We start from the raw sequence: 17,896 nt of genomic DNA, 5'->3' as shown, positions 1-17,896 counted from the left end.
AGCGATGCTCGCATCCCATGAATGAATTAAAATAAAATGCTGTAAAAAGGAGATTCCAAAAATTCCATCACTATCCAAGGGTTGGTGCAGGAGGGAGGGCTTTAGATTCCTGGATCAATGGGCCCATTTCTGGGGAAGTTTGGGCCAATACAAGTCTGACAGGTTGCACCTGGGCTGGAACAGGACCAACATCCTTGCGAGGGGGTTGCTAATGCTGTGGGTGGGGTGTTAAACTAACTTAGCAGTGGGATGGGTTACAGAGTGGAGGTATACTAGGCGTTATGCACAGACAAGGAAAGAAGGAAAAAATCAAGTCCATCTGGAAGGCAGAGCATATATTGTCAAGTTAAGGCACAAGGCAGCATGGCAAGGCTGGATGGCAACTATTTTAATGCAATGAGTCTTGTGAGTAAGGCCGATGAGTTGAGGGTGTTGATGAACACATGGGGATATGATATCATTGCTATAAAGGAGACATGGTTGAGGGAGGGGCAGGACTCGCAGCTCAATACCCTAGTGTATGGAATCTTTGGGTGAGATGGGGGTGGGGGTGTAAAAGAGGAGGTGGGGTCACAATATTGATCAAGGAGTCAATTACAGCAATAAGGAGGGATGATATCTTAGAAGGTTCCTCAAATGAGGCCATATAGGAAGAACCTAAAAACAAAAAGGGGAAAATCACATTGCTGGGAGTCTACTATAGAACCCCAAACAGACAGTGAGAGATAGAAGGGCAGATATGTAGGCAAATCTCAGAGAAGTGTAAAAATGATAGGGTGATAATAGAAGGGGATTTCAACTTCCCCAATATTAACTGGGATCGACAAAGTGTGAAAGGTTTAGAGGGGGCTGAGTTCTTAAAATGTACCCAAGAGAGCTTTTTAAGCCAGCACATAGGAAGTCCTACGAGTGAGGCAGCAGTCCGAAGCCGGGCAAGTGGCAGGACTGTCTGTGGGGGAGCATTTCGGTGATAGTAACCATAATTGAGTAAGATTGAAGGTAGTTATGGAAAAGGCCAAAGATGATCTGGAAATAAAGATTCTGAATTGGGAGAAGGCTGATTTTAATATGATAAAACAAGATCTGGACAAAGTTTACTGGGAGCAGTTACTTGTAGGAAAATCTACATCAGAGCGGTGGGAGTCATTCAAAAAGGAAATAGTGAGAGTGCAGGGCCGAAAATAAACTAAATTTCATAGGGAACAACAGTTTATACTGCATGAGAAAAGGGTGCTGATTGGTTGGCCAGTCAGTTCTGATTGGTCATTGCTATGGAGAATGTTCCAGGTTGTTATCATCATGTGCTTTTGTTTAATTCAACAAAAGGTGCCATGCCTGGACTTGTTCCTTCTGCCTGCAGAGGACAGGCCCCTGTGTATGAATATATGTAGCTTCTAGCAAATGTAAGTGAGACACTTTATGAGCCTGACTGATAATCTTTGAAATTTGATGTTCTTGTGTCTGTCCTGATGAGTACAAAATTAAATGTTTTGACAGAATGTCTCTTTTTTTTAACAATATTCAAGTGCATTAAAGGGGGAAAGTGTGGTAGACAGAGGGAGAGAATCTCAGAGCTTGGGAAGAAGGGAACTGAAGGCACGGTCACTAATGGTGGAGCGATTAAAATAGGGAATGTACAAGGCCAGAATTAGAGCAGTGTAAATATCTCAGAGGGTTGTGGGTGCTGGAGGGGATTACAGAGATAGGGAGGGGCGAGGCCATGGAGGGATTTGAAAACAAGGATGAGAATTTTAGAATCAAGTTGTTGCTTGACTGGGAGCCAAGGCAGGTCAGGAAGCAAAGGGATGTTAGGGGAATGGGCCTCACTGTGAGTGAAGACATGGACAGGAGACTTTTGGATGGTGTTAAGTTTGCAGAGGGTAACGTGGGAGACCAGCCAGGAGTGTGTTGGAATAGTCGAGTCTGGAGGTACAATGGCAGCGATGAGGATTTCAGCAGCAGATTCACTGAGACAGGGTGAGGTTGGGTGATGTTGCAGAGGGGGAAACAGGCGATCAGAGTGATGACACAGATATGAGGTCAGAAACTCATCTCGAAATCAATTTTAACACCGAGGTTGTGAACAGACTGGTTTAATCTCAGACTGTTCCCAGGGAGAGGGATGGAGTTGGTATCTGGGAAATGGAGATTGGAGCAGGGACTGAAAACAGTGTCTTCAGTCTTCTCAGTGTTTAATTGGGGTTAATTAGTCATCAGGAAGAGAAGCAGGAACCAGAATGGGCCATTAGGCTGATCCCACGTTTAACTTAGTTAGAGAGAGAGAGAAGGAAGGAAACCCTGGGAGGTTTGGAGAAACCACCTTCACAATCGCTCATTAAATCTCCACACTGTGAGTTTTCGACACAAGGTTAACATCTGCTATTCTGTACGGTCGGACAGGGGGTTTCAGATAAATGTTTTGTCATGAGTAATGACTGAAGTGAATGATCAAACATATTGTTATCTCCAGTTGTACAAATTTGTTAAAAAGATACAGAAAGAATTGTCCAAAACTCTAGATTTCAGCACAGGGAGGAGGGAGAGTGTGTGGGATGGGGATTTGCAGCTTTGGGGGAACAAGAGAGGAAATAATGTTCCATAGAAACTAGAATTGTCTGTTTTGAATTTCTATCCTGTTCTTACAGTGATGACTTTTATAAACTCCTTTTACAGAGAATTAGAAGGGGATAATTTGCAGATGGGAAACTCAAACCTAACATCACTTCAAGATCTGACAGTCACTCGATTCATCAGGACCTGAGTATCATCGGAATTTGAATGTGAAGGGAGAAATGTTTGTCAGTTCTGTCTGTGGGAAAAGATTTCAAACATCAGTGTGACTGGAAAAGCACCGAGACACACACACCCGAGTGAGAGTGTTCCAGTGAACTGACTGTGGAAAGAGCTTCAACCAGTTACACAGCCTGAAAAAACATCACACCATTCACAGCGGGGAGAAACTGTATCATGTTGTTTGTGTGGATGAGGCTTCAACTGATTATCAGACCTGGAGAGACACAGGGATACCTACACCATGGAGAAACCGTGGAAATGTGAGGACTGTGGGAAGGGATTCAGTTACCCATCTTCGCTGGAAATCCACCGACGTACTCACACTGGAGAGAGACCGTTCACCTGCTCCAAGTGCGGGAAGGGATTCACTTGGTCATCCAGCCTGCTGAGACACCAGAGAGTTCACACTGGGGAGAGGCCATTCACCTGCTCTGAATGTGGGAAGGGATTCACTCAGTCATCCTACCTGCTAATTCACCAGCGGCTTCACACTGGGGAGAAGCCGTTCACCTGCCTTGTATGTGGGAAAGGCTTCACTGGGTCCTCTGACCTGCTGAACCACCAGCGAATTCACACTGAGGAGAGGCCATTCCCCTGTACTTCCTGTGGAAAGAGATTCAGGTCTTGGTCCAACCTCAAAGTACACCAGCGAGTTCACACCGGAGAGAGACCATTCACCTGCTCCGAGTGTGGGAAAGGATTCACTCAGTCATTCAACCTGCAGATACACCAGCGGGTTCACACTGGAGAGAAGCCATTTGCCTGCTCCAAGTGTGGGAAGGGATTCACTCAGTCATCCAACTTGCTGAAACACCAGCGGGTTCACACTGGAGAGAAGCCATTCACCTGTTCCGAGTGTGGGAAGGGATTCACTCAGTCATCCAACCTGCTGAAACACCAGCGAGTTCACAACTGACTGCAGGAGTCCGATTTTGCTGTTATTGCTGCTGTGAATCACATCCAGGACTGAACCATGTTCATTCTGACAGTTGGGGTTTAAAGCCAGCTAGTCTGGGTGTTTTGATGTATAGTACTTTTGAGATGTTAATTAGATAAACATAAGGAAGTTAAAAGGTAAAGTGTAAATTTGCATTTGTTGAATTCAGCATTCAAGAGTGTGAGTAAAACCTTGCACCTAGCTGGGAGACGCCAAGCAATGTGTTTAAATAACTAATAAAATTAGTGGGATGAAAATGTTATTGTTCGAAGATGTGGTGTTAAAAACCTAGGATGCAATGGAAAATTGACATTGAAATGGGAAGCTAGGTATAAACAGAAAGGAATTTGTGTGTGTAGGGCAGAGGCATTTAAAATCTAACCAGCCTGTAAGCCTACAACTGTGTCTGCAAAGGAACCAAATTGAAAGGAACCTCATATTTAATTTGTAAGGTCAAATGTGCTTTGCCTGGTGTCTGGTTAAAGTCTATAGGTTACTGATGCCTTGGTGAAGATTTACCTGGTGTGATTAATTTGGGGATTTGTTTAAAAACTATTATGGTAGTAATTTGTAGACATGTGTATGTGTTTAACTTGTTAAATTAATAAATGATTAATTTAGTTTTATATATAAAAAAACTTTTGAGGCTTAGTGGTCTTATTCCTGAATTCAGAGCTGCATCTCAAACATACCAATTAAAAATATAGGTTATGACAGTTGCTCAAGTTTTCCTCTCGGATTTAAACAACTCAGTCTTTACCAACTGCCGTGTTATAACTCCCAGTGACAGAGAAGGAACAGTGATATATTTCCAAGTCAGGATGGTGAGTGGCTTGGAGGGGAATTTCCAGGTGGTGGTGCTCCCATGTGTCTGCTGCCTTTGCCCTTCTAGATGGTAGTGGTCATGGTTTTGGAAGGTGCTGTCTAAAAAGTCTTGGTAAGCACCTTCTAAACCCAAAAATTAGGGTGTGAACAATTGGAAAAACGATGAGATGCCCTCCCTCAAATATTGGGCGGTCATTCTCCAGTGTGACTGTGTTGCTCTGTCAGTAAATGGGATAACCAACTTCATCTCTTCCCACATCCAGCTGCTGAGTGATCAGTCTGCAGTGTGAGTGATCCACGAGTTTCCAGCTCAGACTGGAATTCAGTCCCTTCCCACATTCAACAACAACTTGCATTGGTATAGCACCTTAACAGTAGTAAAAATGCCCCAAACTGCTTCACAAGAGTGGTAACAGTCCCCACATTAACATGATGGTTTCTTGACAACTCTATGCTCATGTCTCCAACTGAATCTCTAAAAGACTGCTGTAATTTCCATACGAGAAACAGGAATGCACAGATTTTACTGACATAAACCAGTGGCTCTGAGAAATGTTCTATAACATTGCGTAACAACCTTATGGTTGGAAAACCACAGATCCTCTGACTCAGTATGATCCATGCCTTGGTTGACCTGCTAGGAATATAAAATGAACAGCAATTGTTTGTCTATTTCATGTCAGTGACATCACACACATTTATTTTAGTCCAATGTCTCAGAGCTGATTGTCTCCCAGACAAATTTCTTCCAACAATCTTAATAACAACTCTTACCTGTCTTCCAGTTTGTTTCTATTACTCCTGCATTCAACCATTCCCATTCTCATTTCCATGGATACTTCTCACTGGTATTGTCACTATTATTTTCTTCTCTTTACTGATTCTAAATCTGTTTCCTATCTGCTTTATGTCTCTCCATTCTGACTATTCAGGCATTGTTCCCAAAGTTGGTAAGGATATAAAATGTGTCAAGCAGCATGGTATATATACTGTATCTGCTGTGTGCCTGCCAATTTCACCAGTCCCTCTATGTCCTCCTGACATTTGTTACTATCTTCCTCACTGTTTCCTGTATTTCTCAGTTTTGTGTCATGTGCAAATTTGAAATTCTGCCCGTATCTCCATGTCCAGGTCAGTAACATATATCAAAGAGATCAGCAGTGCCAACACGAGACCCTGGGGTCACACTGCTGTAAACTCCCATCCATTCTGAAAAACAAACTTTTCTGCTTCCTGTCCCTGAGCCAATTTTATACCCAGGCTGAAACTCATGGGTTTCAGCTTTGCTGACAAGGCATTGTGTGGTACCATATTAAACATCATTTGAATGCCCATGTAAAAGGTATCAACACCACTCCCCTCATACACCCTCCCATTACTTCACCAAGTTGGTCAAAAATTATTTGTCTTTAACAAATCCATTGATTTTTTTCATTTATTAATCCATGCTTTTCCAAGTGTCAATTGATTTTCTCCTGGATTGTTGTCTCCAACCTTTCCCCACCACTGATATGAAGCTGATTGTCCTGGAATTGCTGTGTTTTTGAACAGGGGTGTAACATTTACAATCTGTCAGTCCTTTGACACCACTACTATATAAGGAGGATTGGAAGATTGTGACCAGAGCCTCCACAAGTTCCATGTGAAGGATGCTGTCTCTGACAGTGCAGCAGTCCCTCAATGTTACCCTGGAGTGTCAGCCTAGATAATGTGCTCAGGTTTATTAATATTTCCTCTTGTTATTGATGTGGGTCATTAAGAAACAATGGACTCTTAGGATGTCATCCAGTCCCAGTGTGATGATGTCATGAAGACTATTAAATACCAGCCTAGTGGTGAAAGCAGTTTTGTTCCAGATGGCAGCAAGTCCATTACTGATAGATCAGCAAATGGAATTAATGGGTAAGAAAATGAGGCAGCTGATGAACATCAGGAATATTGTTGTGAATTATGAAGATGAACAACATGTCGAGTACACATGTCCTATCTCCCGGCACACTGTCCCCGTCTCCTGACACATTGTCGCCGTTTCTAAATTTTTCCAGTTTGGATAAAAGGTCACTGACCTGAAACATGCATTCGGTTTCCATCTCCACAGAAGCTGTTTGACCTGCTGAGAGTTTCCAACATTTTCTGTTTTGAGCTCGGATTTCCTGCACCTGCAGTATCTTGTTTCAGGGTCACAGTGGATCAGTTTTCCCTGAATTATCGTTCCCTGTTTAAAGGTGAAGAAGGAGTTTTTAAAGAATGAGACAATAACTGTCCCCCTGTTCGACATGAAACTAAACTCACTGTTAATTTCCTCCTCAGTAACAATTGTAAACACAAAGCTTCCAGCCGGGATTGAACCGGGGACTTTCTCATGTAAAGTAAAGGTGATAATCAGTGCACTAGGGAAATGAGTGTGAATCCCCCCCGGACAGAGGGGAACTGACCATCCATCTCTAGCTCTAATTCCCAAACAGAAAATGCTGCCAAGAATCAGCAAGTCAGGCTGAGTCTGTGGCCGCTCTCACCATCTGTAACCGTCACAATGCCCGGCTGATTGACGGCAGCTCCGAACCAATAGGAAGAAGGGGGCGGGACTGGAGGACCGAGCGGGAGCGGTTGGTCCTCCAAACAATCGGAGTGAAAGAGGGGCGGGGCTCGAGAGCTGACGCCCCGCGCAAGCGCAGTGTCGTTATACCTGAAGCCCGGGGACTGCGGGAGCTGAAGGAGGAAGGAGGCGGGAAAGGGTAAGTAACAGCCGAGTGCAGGAGAGAAATGGAGTCAGTGTGGACTCGGAAACTTTATAAACACCCGGTGCAGGCCTCCGGACCCGAATTAGAAACTTTAGGTCCAGTGTTTGTGCTAAAACGACAAATGAGACTCTTCAGGTCTCAGGCCCGGGTTAACGGCCGCCATCTTTATAGGGGGAAATGTGCAGCAGGGCGCATGCGCGGTCATCCTGGTCTAGGTAGCAGGAGGAAAGAATGTTGTTCATTTCTATCCTGGACTGACAGGGATGGATTTTGGAAACTCCTTTTCCAGGGGGTTAGAAGGGGAGGACTTACATACAGCAAACTCAAACCAGGAGTAATATTTGTTTCTTCTGAATATTTAATCCTGAACCTACAGTGATGATTTTTTTTTACAGGATTTTTGAAGATCTGGAATTTGAGGCAGGAAACACCAACCAAATCTGACAGAGTCACTTAGTTCATCATATCCTGAACATCAATGGATTTTGAACATGGAAGGAAAAAGCAGTGTTCACAGTGGGGAGAAACTGTACACGTGTTCTGTGTGTGGACAAGGCTTCAGCCAATCATCTGGCCTGTTGAGGCATAAGCACAGTCACAACAGGGGGAAACCGTGGAAATGTGGGGACTGTGGGAAGGGATTCAGAACCCCTTCGGAGCTGGAAATTCATCAGCGCAGTCACACCGGGGAGAGGCCATTCACCTGCTCTGAGTGTGGGAAGGGATTCATTCACTCATCCACCCTGCTGACACACCAGCGAGTTCACACTGGGGAGAGGCTGTTCACCTGCTCCAAGTGTGGGAAAGGATTCACCCGATCATCCAACCTGCTGAGACACCAGCAGGTTCACACAGGGGAGACACCATTCACCTGCTCCAAATGTGGGAAGAGATTCACTCGGTCATCCACCCTGCTGCAACACCAGCAAGTTCATGCTGGGGAGAGGCCATTTACCTGCCCTGAGTGCGGAAAGGGATTCACTACCTCATCTACCTTGTCGAAACACCAGCGAGTTCACACTGGAGAGTTCGCCTGCCCTGAGTGTGGGAATGCATTCACTGATTCATCCACCCTACAGAAACACCAGCAAGTTCACACTGGGGAGAGACCTTTTCAATGTCCAGACTGCGAAATGTGTTTTAAGAGTTCCGGAGAGCTAATATCTCATCAACGTGTTCACACTGATGAGAGACCGTTCAGGTGCTCCCTGTGTGGGACTGGGTTCAGGTGGTCATCTCAACTCACTGTGCACCAGCGAACTCACACTGGGGAGAGACCATTCCCCTGCTCCGAGTGTGGGAAAGGATTCACCCAGTCATTTAACCTGCTGAGACACCAGCATGTTCATACTGCTGAGAGACCTTTTAAATGCCCAGACTGCGGAAATTGCTTTAAACGTCCCAGGGAATTGATATCCCATCGACGTGTTCACACTGACGAGAGACCATTCAAGTGCTCTCAGTGTGGGGCTGGGTTCAGGCATTCATCTCACCTCACTGTACATCAGCGTACTCACACTGGGGAGAGACCATTCACCTGCTCCAAGTGTGGGAAGGGATTCACTCAGTCATCTCACCTGCTGACACACCAACGAGTTCACAAGCAACAACAGTAATTGGATTTTGCTCTTACTCACATCCAGGACTGAATCCCATGTTCATTGGGGTCTGCTTCGGCTGATGTTAATAAACTCCAGCACAATTATAGGTGTTAATATTATGAATAAAAGTGAAATAAATAAGTTTTATGTTCAACAGACAGTGTTGAGCCTCTTTAATATCTCTAACGCAAGTTAGTTCCTTTTGAAGGGCTCTCCCTCTCGCGTGTCTCCTCCACCCTCAACAACAAGTGTGAGGAGCTCATGGAGCTTCTTTGGCACTAAGATTGAGACAATCCAATCAGCTGCTTCTGCTGCTTCCCTCCCACTAGCCCACTGAGACATACTGTCTCTTAACTCCCCCCTTGTCTGAGCCTTGAACCCACATCTTTCTCTATCCAGCCTCCACATACTCAGCAAGTTCAGACTGCAGAGAGAGGTTTAAATGCTTAGATGTATCAAGAGCTTTAAAAACCCACATTCACTGATGTTTCACCATTGCATTCACTCCGGTTCCACTCCATTCACCTGCTCTCACTGCGGGTAGAGGTTCAGGTGATTGTCCATCCTGCTGCAACACCAGTGAGTTCACACTGGGGAGAGGTTATCCACCTGCTCCATGTGTGGGGAGGGATTCACTGATTCATCTAACCTGTTGGCACATCAGTGAGTTCACACTCATCAAAGATCTTTTAAACGTCTGGATTGTGGGAAGTGTTATAAAGGTTCTCTGGAGCTGACGTGCTATCAACATGTTCACACTGACAAGAGACCGTTCAGGTGCTCTCGCTGTGGGACTGGGTTCAGGTGATCATGTGAACTCAGTATCTACCAGTGCACTCACACTGGGGAGAGACTGTTCACCTGTTCCATGTGTGGGAGAGATTCACTCAGTCATCCCACTTGACTCCACATCAACCTGTTCATTCTGATAAGAAACCGTTTCAAAGTTCTGCCTGTGAAAGAGATTTTAAACCAAAGTAGATGCTCTGAAACACAAACACATTCAACCTCACCATCCCTGGGTTTGTCCTGTCCCAGATGCAGGACAGACCCAGCAGAGGTGGCAGGACAGTGATATACAGTCGGGAGGGAGTTGCCCTGGGAGTCCTCAACACCAACTCCGGACCCCATGAAGTCTTGTGGCATCAGGTCAAACATGGCCAAGGAGAGCTCCTGCTGATTCCCATGTACCGCACTCCCTCAGCTGATGAATCAGTGCTCCTCCATGTTGAACACCACTTGGATGAAGCACTGAGGGTGGCAAGGGTGCAGAATGTACTCTGAGTGGGGGACTTCAATGTCCATCACCAAGAGTGGCTCGGTAGCCCCACTACACACTGAGCTGGGCAAGTCCGAAAGGACATAGCTGCTAGACTGGGTCTGTGGCTGGTGCTAAGTGAACCAACAGGAGGGAAAAACATACATCATCACCAACCTGCCTCCTGCAGAGGCATTTGTCCATGACAGTACCTGTAAGAGTAACCACCACACAGCCCTTGTGGAGATGAAGTCCCATCTTCACATTGAGGATACCCTCCATCGTGTTGTGTGGCACTATCACCATGCTAAATAGAATAGATTTCAAACAGACTGGGCAGCCATGAAGTGCTGTGGGCCATCAGCAGCAGCAGCAATGTACTGAATCACAATCTGTAACCTCATGGCCCGGCATAACTCCCACTCTAACATTGTCATAGAGCCAGGGAATCAACCCTGGTTCAATGAAGAGTGCAGGAGGGCATGCCAGGAGCAGCATCGAGCATACCTAAAAATAAGGTGGTGAAGCTATAACACAGGACTACTTGCATGCCAAACAGCTTATGCAGCAAGTGATAGGCAAAGCTAGGCAAACCCACAACCAATGGATCAGATCTAAGCTCTGCAGTCCTGTCACATCCAGGAGGGGGACATTAATAGTGTTGTTAAGCGGCACTTGCTCAGCAATAACCTGCTCATTGATGCTCAGTTTAGGTTCCGCCAGGTCCACTTAGCTCCTGTCCTCATTACAGCCTTGGTTCAAACATGGGGAAAAGAGCTGAGCTCCAGAGATGAGGTGAGAGTGACTGTCCTTGGCATCATGGCAGCATTTGACCAAGTGTGGCATCAATGAGCCCTAGCAAAACTGGAGTAAATGGAATGAGGGTGAAAACTCTCTGCTGTTTGGAGTCATACCTAGCACAATGGGAGATTATTGCCATTGTTGAAGGTAAGTCATCTCAGCCCCAGAACATAACTGCAGGAGTTCCTTAGGATAATGTCCTCGGCTAAACCAATGCTTCATCAATGACCTTCCTTCCATCATAAGGTCAGAAGTGGGGATGTTCGCTGATGATTGCACAATGTTCCACACCATTCGTGGCTCCTCAGATGCTGAAGCAGTCCATGTCCAAATGCCACAAGACCAGGAGAATATCCAGGCTTGGGCTGAGAAGTGGCAAGTAACATTCGTGCCAGACAAGTGCCAGGCAATGATCATCTCCAACAAGAGAGAATACAACCATCACCCTTTGGTGTTCAATGGCATTATCATCACTGAGTCCACCACTTGAGGGTAACTTGACCAGAGACTGATCTGGAATCGCCAAATAAATACTGTGGCTGCAAGTCCAGGTCAGAGGCTAGGAACCCTGTGACAAGTAACTCACCAGCGAATTCACACTGAGGAGAAGCCATTCAGCTGCACTTCCTGTGGAAAGAGGTTCAGGTATTCAGGCAACCTCACAGCCCACCAGCGAGTTCACACTGGAGAGAGGCCGTTCACTTGCAGGAAGGGATTCCATTGGTTATCCAGCTGCTGAGACACCAGCAGGGGTAGGGGTTGGATTCTGCTGTTATTGCTGGTCTTAATCACATGCAAGACTGATAGTCTGACTGTATTTGGTCTGTTTGTGTTGATGTTATCAACCCTATAACTGGCTGGAGTTTTATACTCTGGGTATGTCATTGATTTTCATGGCCGCATTGTTGCTTTCTGAAAGCACCATCTGTGATCTCGCCCCTTAATTCAGGAATTCTCGACAGGAACTTGGTTTCAATAAAGTTATGAACTTGTAATTCAATCATAAATTCATCTTTAGTGCAAACTCTACAATTCAGTGTCTGAGAGGTTCCACTGATGAACATTTCCAATTAGAAAGTGCTGATTATTCCTTGCTGACAATTCTTACTGACTTGCACATTCTTCACGGTGATACCTTCATTATAGAGACATATAGGAACATAAGACTTAGGAGCAGGAGGAGGCCATTCAGCTCTTTGAGTTTGCTTCAGCCTTCAATTAGATCATGGCTGATCTGGTTGTGGTATCAACTCTACTTTCCTGTCTGTCCCCCATAATCCTTGACTCTGTTGTTTATCAATAATCTGTCTAACTCAGCTCTGAATACATTCAATGACCCAGCCCCCACTGCTTTCTGTAGAAAATAATTCTACATAACAATGACCCTTTGAGAGAAGGGTCTTTGATTTCTCATCAACTCCGTCTTAAATTGTAGACCACATATTTTTAAACTGTGTCCCCTCGTTCTAGTGTGTCCCACAAGCTGAACCATCCTCCTGCTATCTACCCTATCAAATCCCCTCAGGATTTGAAGAAGAGTCATACAGACTCGAAACTTTATCTCTGTCTTTCTCCCAACGGATGCTGTCAGACCTGCTGAGTTTTGTGAGCATTTTTTGTTTTTGTGCCCTTAGGATTTTATCTGTTTCAATATGATCACCCCTCATTTTTCTAAACTCCAATGGGTAAAGGTCAAATTTTCTTCAGAAGATTCAGGGATGAGTTGAGTGAACCTTCGCTGAATGTTTTCAATGCAATTATATCTATTTCTAATAAGGAGACCACAGCTGTACACAATATTCCAAATGTGGTCTCATCAAGGCCCTGTACAGCTGCTGTAAAACTTCCCTACTTTTATATTGGTGAAACTTAATTATCAAGGAACATAAACAAAATAGTGAAATATTTACAGGTACATCGACAAAAGCTTCATCAAACAACATTGATATTGATGGATCTTGGAATTTGCTGAGTTCAATCGTTTCTGACCCAGCAGCAGCAACATTTGGTAAAGGTGGTACCCACAACAAAGACTGGCTTGAGACCTACTCAGCAGAGATGAATCTGACATTGAAGCAAAAAGCAAAGTCTACCTGATTACAACATAAACCCAACAGCTAGAGCATTGTGTAATTAGCTGAGACAGTTGTATAAAAGACAGGGAGATACTGTGTAAATAAACACTGGATCAGCCAACGTAAAGAAACCCAAACTGCCTGTGACAATGGAAATCTACGTGCTGTGTATGATGGGATCAGGAGGGTGCTTGGCCCGACCATCACCAAAGTTGCCCCTGAAATAAGCAGATGGCGAAGTTCTCACTGACAGAAGTAAATAGATATCCACTGGGTTGAACACGACGGACATACATCTCCCAGTCTCTGTTTGACTGTCTCTTGCAGCTTCCTGCAAGGTTGAGTTGGACGAGGAACCCTCATCACCTGAGCTCGAAAAGGCCATTGATTGTTTAGCAAGCGGAAAGACACTCAGCAAGGATGGAATTCCAGCTGAAATGCCCCAACCCGGAAAGTCCCATCCACTGTCACAGCTCATTACCTCCTCCTCCTCTGTTGGGAGGTAGGATCATTCCACATGACACGAATGATGCAAAGATCCTCACATTATACAAAAACAAGAGTGACAGAGGAGATTGTCACATTTACAGGGACATCTCACTCCTCAGCGTCACAGGGACGACCTTCACTAGGGTCAGGCTTGAAAGACTTCATCTACTTGCAGACCGAGTGTATCCAGAAGCACAGTGCAGTTTCTGTGCTGGCAGATCTACAGTGAACATGATCTTCTCCATTCTCCAGCTCCAACAGAAGTTTACAATTGGGATTGAATATAAAATGCTGCCAGCTTCTGTGCTGAGAAAAGTGAAAGGTTATAATTACTGAGTGAAAGTAAACCTTTAAGTATGAATTACAAAGAACTTGTACAATTGTAAAAGGCATCGAAAAGTTGGATTCCCTAAAGATAAGCTTCAGCCTTGAGGTTATGATGTGGAGCTCACAAGCTGTGGGACACTCCACCCTCTTTAACTCTTTTTAGTCTCAGAAAGTTGAAGTTTTTGTTTATTTGTGAAAGGAAACTTTTCCAGTTCTACTTTTCTTCAGTTTTTTTTGCACTTATTTGGAAAGATGCCTGAAGAAAAGCTGAGAAAAAAGCAAAAGATTTTAAAAGCAGATTAAAATGGTGTTTGGTTCATCTTTGACCTGAAAATAAAGTTATGTAAAGTTGACACAATTGTGCATATTTGTGAATGTTTGATCCACCCTTTTGCAAAGAAGCAGAGAAGTTAACCCTTTCCATTGACAGTACGTTGACAATTTAAACTGCAGACTTTGCCACGTTAAAGATTTGGCTTCATTCCATTTGTTATCTTTCAAGGTAAAGTGCTTGAGAACGGGAGATATGGGAGTTACCTCCAAACTGATTGCAACTACTTCTGTCTCTGATCTTCAAACAGTATTCTGAAAATTGAATTAATCATTGAGGTTTCTCTAGGGCTCATGAATGAGATAGAATTGTCATTAATGGGATGCCCCACTTAGAATAAAATCACAGTACAAACTTGGAATTGAAATAACTTATCCTGGGTGTTGCTCAATCGAATAAATCAATCCTCGAGGGAGATACTGGTGCAGTGGTAATGTCACTGGAGTAATAATCTCTCTAGGGACATGGGCTCAAATCCCAACATAGCAGCTGGTGGAATTTAACTTAAATTAATTGATTCTAGGAAATGATCTCAGCTACCATCTGCTTCACTAATGTCCTCAGAAAGAAATCTGCCATCCTCATCTGGTCTGGCCTACATGTGGTTGCTGCTTAACTTCCCTAGCAAGGCATTCAGTTCAATTAGGTAACAAATGCTGACCTTGATGAAAATGAAAGAATAAAGAAAATCTGGCATCCATGGGCATTACAGTGACAGTCAGGAAAGTGTCGATGAAGCTATCCTTCTCTTGGACAGGCTCGTATCCTTGACCCTGAACTTCTGAAGAAAATGTCATTTGTCAGTCTGGCCACTTCCTGAGGCATTTCACCTCATCTCCACCATGGATTTATTGCCAGTTATTTTAAGGCTGTGTTTGCTGCCAATGCCGCACATGCACTGTTTCTCCACCATGTTCACTGTTTCACAGACTGTCACCCTGAATCTGTGAAAAAGGAAATGAACAGAAACTTTGACTGCACCCGGACACATCCCGGGTTCTGAAGAGACAGGGACATTCCCTCTGTTTATTGCAGAGAGTGGGGAAGGGGCCATGTCTAGCGCAGGTTTGGATTTGTGAGTGAAAGACCTTTCTCTCTGAAATCTGCAGAGATTACAACAGGTAAGAGAGGGTCAAATATGGGACATTTTATCACTGGCTGGCACTGCCCCTGATTGCGAGATTAATACTGTGTTTGTCTCTGATACAATATCAGTCAGAGATGAGACTGCATCTTCTGTCTCTCCAATAGAGGTTTTCTAGGTGAAACCAGGCTTTACAGGGTTTTCTGGAACCGATACTTTGTCTGACCATCTGTGACTCAGCCCTGACTCATTCTGAAACTGTCTCTCACTCCATACTCTCTATTTCTCCTCCCTTGTGCTGTGTAACAAAGTGGGAAGCTGCTGTTTCTGAAGGATACACATGTTTCTATTTAGAGGCTTTCTGACAGACTGGGAGCAGCAGAGTGACATCTGCATGGACCACTGAGCATGTGCAGACAGATATTTTACATTGACAGGAGACACAGTGTTATTTTAAAGCTGTGATCAGCGGTTACCAACCATCCTGCCAATCAAAACTACTTCTCCCTATGTGGAGGGAAACTCCTCAAAAATGTCCACATTTCAATTAAATCACCTCTTAACTTTCTCTGCTCAAAATAGAATAATCCCAGTCTCTCCACAGAACTGAAACCCCTTATCCCTGATACTATTCTGGGAAATTTTCCCCACACCTTCTCCAAGGCCTTGACATCTTTCCTAAAGTGTGGTGCTCAGAATTGAACACAATATTTCAGCTGAGGAATAATCATTGATTTGTAAAGATTCAGGATAACTTTCATGCTTTTGTTCTCCATGTCTCCATGAATAAACTGAGGACCCCATTAGCTTTTTATTAAACAGCTTGATCAACTTGTCCTGTCACATATAAATATTTGTGTACATACACTCTTAAGTCACCCTGTTGCTGCACTCTGTTAAAAATTGTACCATTTACTTTATTCTGCTTCTCCTCATTCTTCCTTCCAAAATACATCATTGACTGTGAATCACTTTGGGATTTTCTGAGGGTGTGAAAGATGATAAATGAACACAAGAAATTTCTTTCTCTTCTGCAGCTGATTTAAAGTTGCAGATTTTGCTCCGAAGATTAAATTGGGATCGATATTCAAAGTTAACTATTTAACTGCAGAAACAACGTCAGCTGGGAGTCAGTAAATTTAGAGGAAAGATCCCAGACAGCGGCTCTGCAAGGTACACTGCAGGCCCGACAGCTCAATCAGCTCCACTCTCAGCTCAGGAGAGCTCAACAACTCCACATCCTGTCCACAGGGGAGTTCTCCTGGTGCAGTGGGACCAACATTCGTGTTTTAACGAACACCACCAAATAAAACTGGATTAATCAGTTAGTCTGATTGCTGTTTGTGGAATCTTACTGTGCACAAACTGGCTGTCATGAAACAGAAACAACTTGTATTTATAAAACACGTTTAATGTAACAAAATGTGTCAAGGTGCTTCACAGGACTCTCATAAAGAAACATTTGACATCGAGTGACATGGGGAGATATTCGGGTCAATGGGCAGAACCTTGATTGGAGAGGCAGATATTAACAAGCATCTTTAATCAGGAGAGAGAGCTGGAGGGGCTGGGGAGGTTTAGGGAGGAAATTCCAGGACTTTGCACCTAGGCACAGCCGATGATGGAGTAATTAAAATCAGGGATGCTAAAGAGTACGGAATGAGATAGCACAGATATCTCAGAGGGTTGTGCGACTGGGAGTTACAGAGATAGGGAGGGATAATGCCATGAAGGGATTTGTAAACAAGGTTACGAATTTTAAAATTGAACAGGAGCCAATTTAGGTCAATGGCTACAGGGGTGAACGGTGAACGGGACTTGATGTGAGAAGGTTCATGGGCAGCAGAGTTTTTGATGATCTCATGTTTCTGTGTGGGGATGGGGTGAATGTGAGGGGCCGGCTAGGAATGTATTGGAATTTTCAAGTCTAAAGGTAACACGGACATGGATGAGGGTTTGAGCAGCAGATGAGCTGGGGGTGGGGTGGAGACAGGCGACGTTATGGAGATTGAAATATCTGGTGTTAGTGATGGTGTGGATATGTGGTCAGAAACTCATCTTGGGGTCAAATAAAAGACCAAGATTGTGAACAGTGTGGTTCAACCTCAGACAGTTCGCAGGGAGAGGGATGGACTCGGTAGTTAGGGAACGGAATTTGTAATGGTGACTAAAAAAAATGATTCTGGTCTTCCCAATTTTTAATTGGAGGAAATTTCTGCTCATCCAGTTCCGGATGTAGGATAAGCAGTTTGATAATTTAGTAACAGTGGAGGAATGGAGAGGGATGGTGGTGAGGTAGAGCTGGGTGTTGTCAGTGTACATGTGAAAACTAACACGGTGCTTTTGGATGATGTCACCGAGTGGCAGCATGTAGATGAGAAATAGGAGGGGCCAAGGATAGATCCTCGGGGGACACCGAGTACAAGGACTTTGGAGAGGAAAGGGAGGTTGAAGATGGGGCGGTAGTTTGAAAAGATGGTCAGGTCAAAAGTTTATTTTTAGAATGGGTGATGACGATAGATTTGATGATGAGATGGACATTACCAGAAGAGAGAGAGACATTAACAATATCAGCTAACATGGGGAAGTTGGATAATCAGCAGTTTGGTGAGAATAAGGTCGAGGGAGCAGAAG

General features: G+C 44.3%; 2 protein-coding genes across 2 annotated transcripts in view; both read left to right on the top strand.

Annotated features, from left to right (window-relative positions):
- Positions 1–17,896, top strand: part of LOC144673632 (uncharacterized) — a 127,405-nt gene that overhangs the window by 19,717 nt on the left and 89,792 nt on the right. Inside the window, 1 exon segment of the mRNA XM_078535377.1 lies at positions 3,016–3,697. Within this exon segment, the coding sequence (XP_078391503.1) occupies positions 3,016–3,697 (682 nt within the window).
- Positions 7,221–9,049, top strand: LOC144673625 (uncharacterized). Its single transcript, XM_078535371.1, has 2 exons — positions 7,221–7,290; positions 7,692–9,049. The coding sequence occupies exon 2, from the start codon at positions 7,788–7,790 to the stop codon at positions 8,910–8,912; it is 1,125 nt and encodes a 374-aa protein (XP_078391497.1). The 5' UTR covers positions 7,221–7,290; positions 7,692–7,787; the 3' UTR covers positions 8,913–9,049.

The sequence above is a fragment of the Cetorhinus maximus genome, unplaced genomic scaffold (assembly GCF_964194155.1).
Source record: "Cetorhinus maximus unplaced genomic scaffold, sCetMax3.hap1.1 HAP1_SCAFFOLD_417, whole genome shotgun sequence".
Taxonomy (NCBI): Eukaryota; Metazoa; Chordata; class Chondrichthyes; order Lamniformes; family Cetorhinidae; genus Cetorhinus; species Cetorhinus maximus.
Note: the sequence above shows the minus strand (reverse complement) of the source record. Positions and strands in the feature narration are given on the sequence as shown.

What these genes read in the sequence shown, in the direction of transcription:
- LOC144673625 (XM_078535371.1), top strand. Translation starts at nt 7,788, where the DNA reads ATGGAAGGAAAAAGCAGTGTTCACAGTGGGGAGAAACTGTACACGTGT.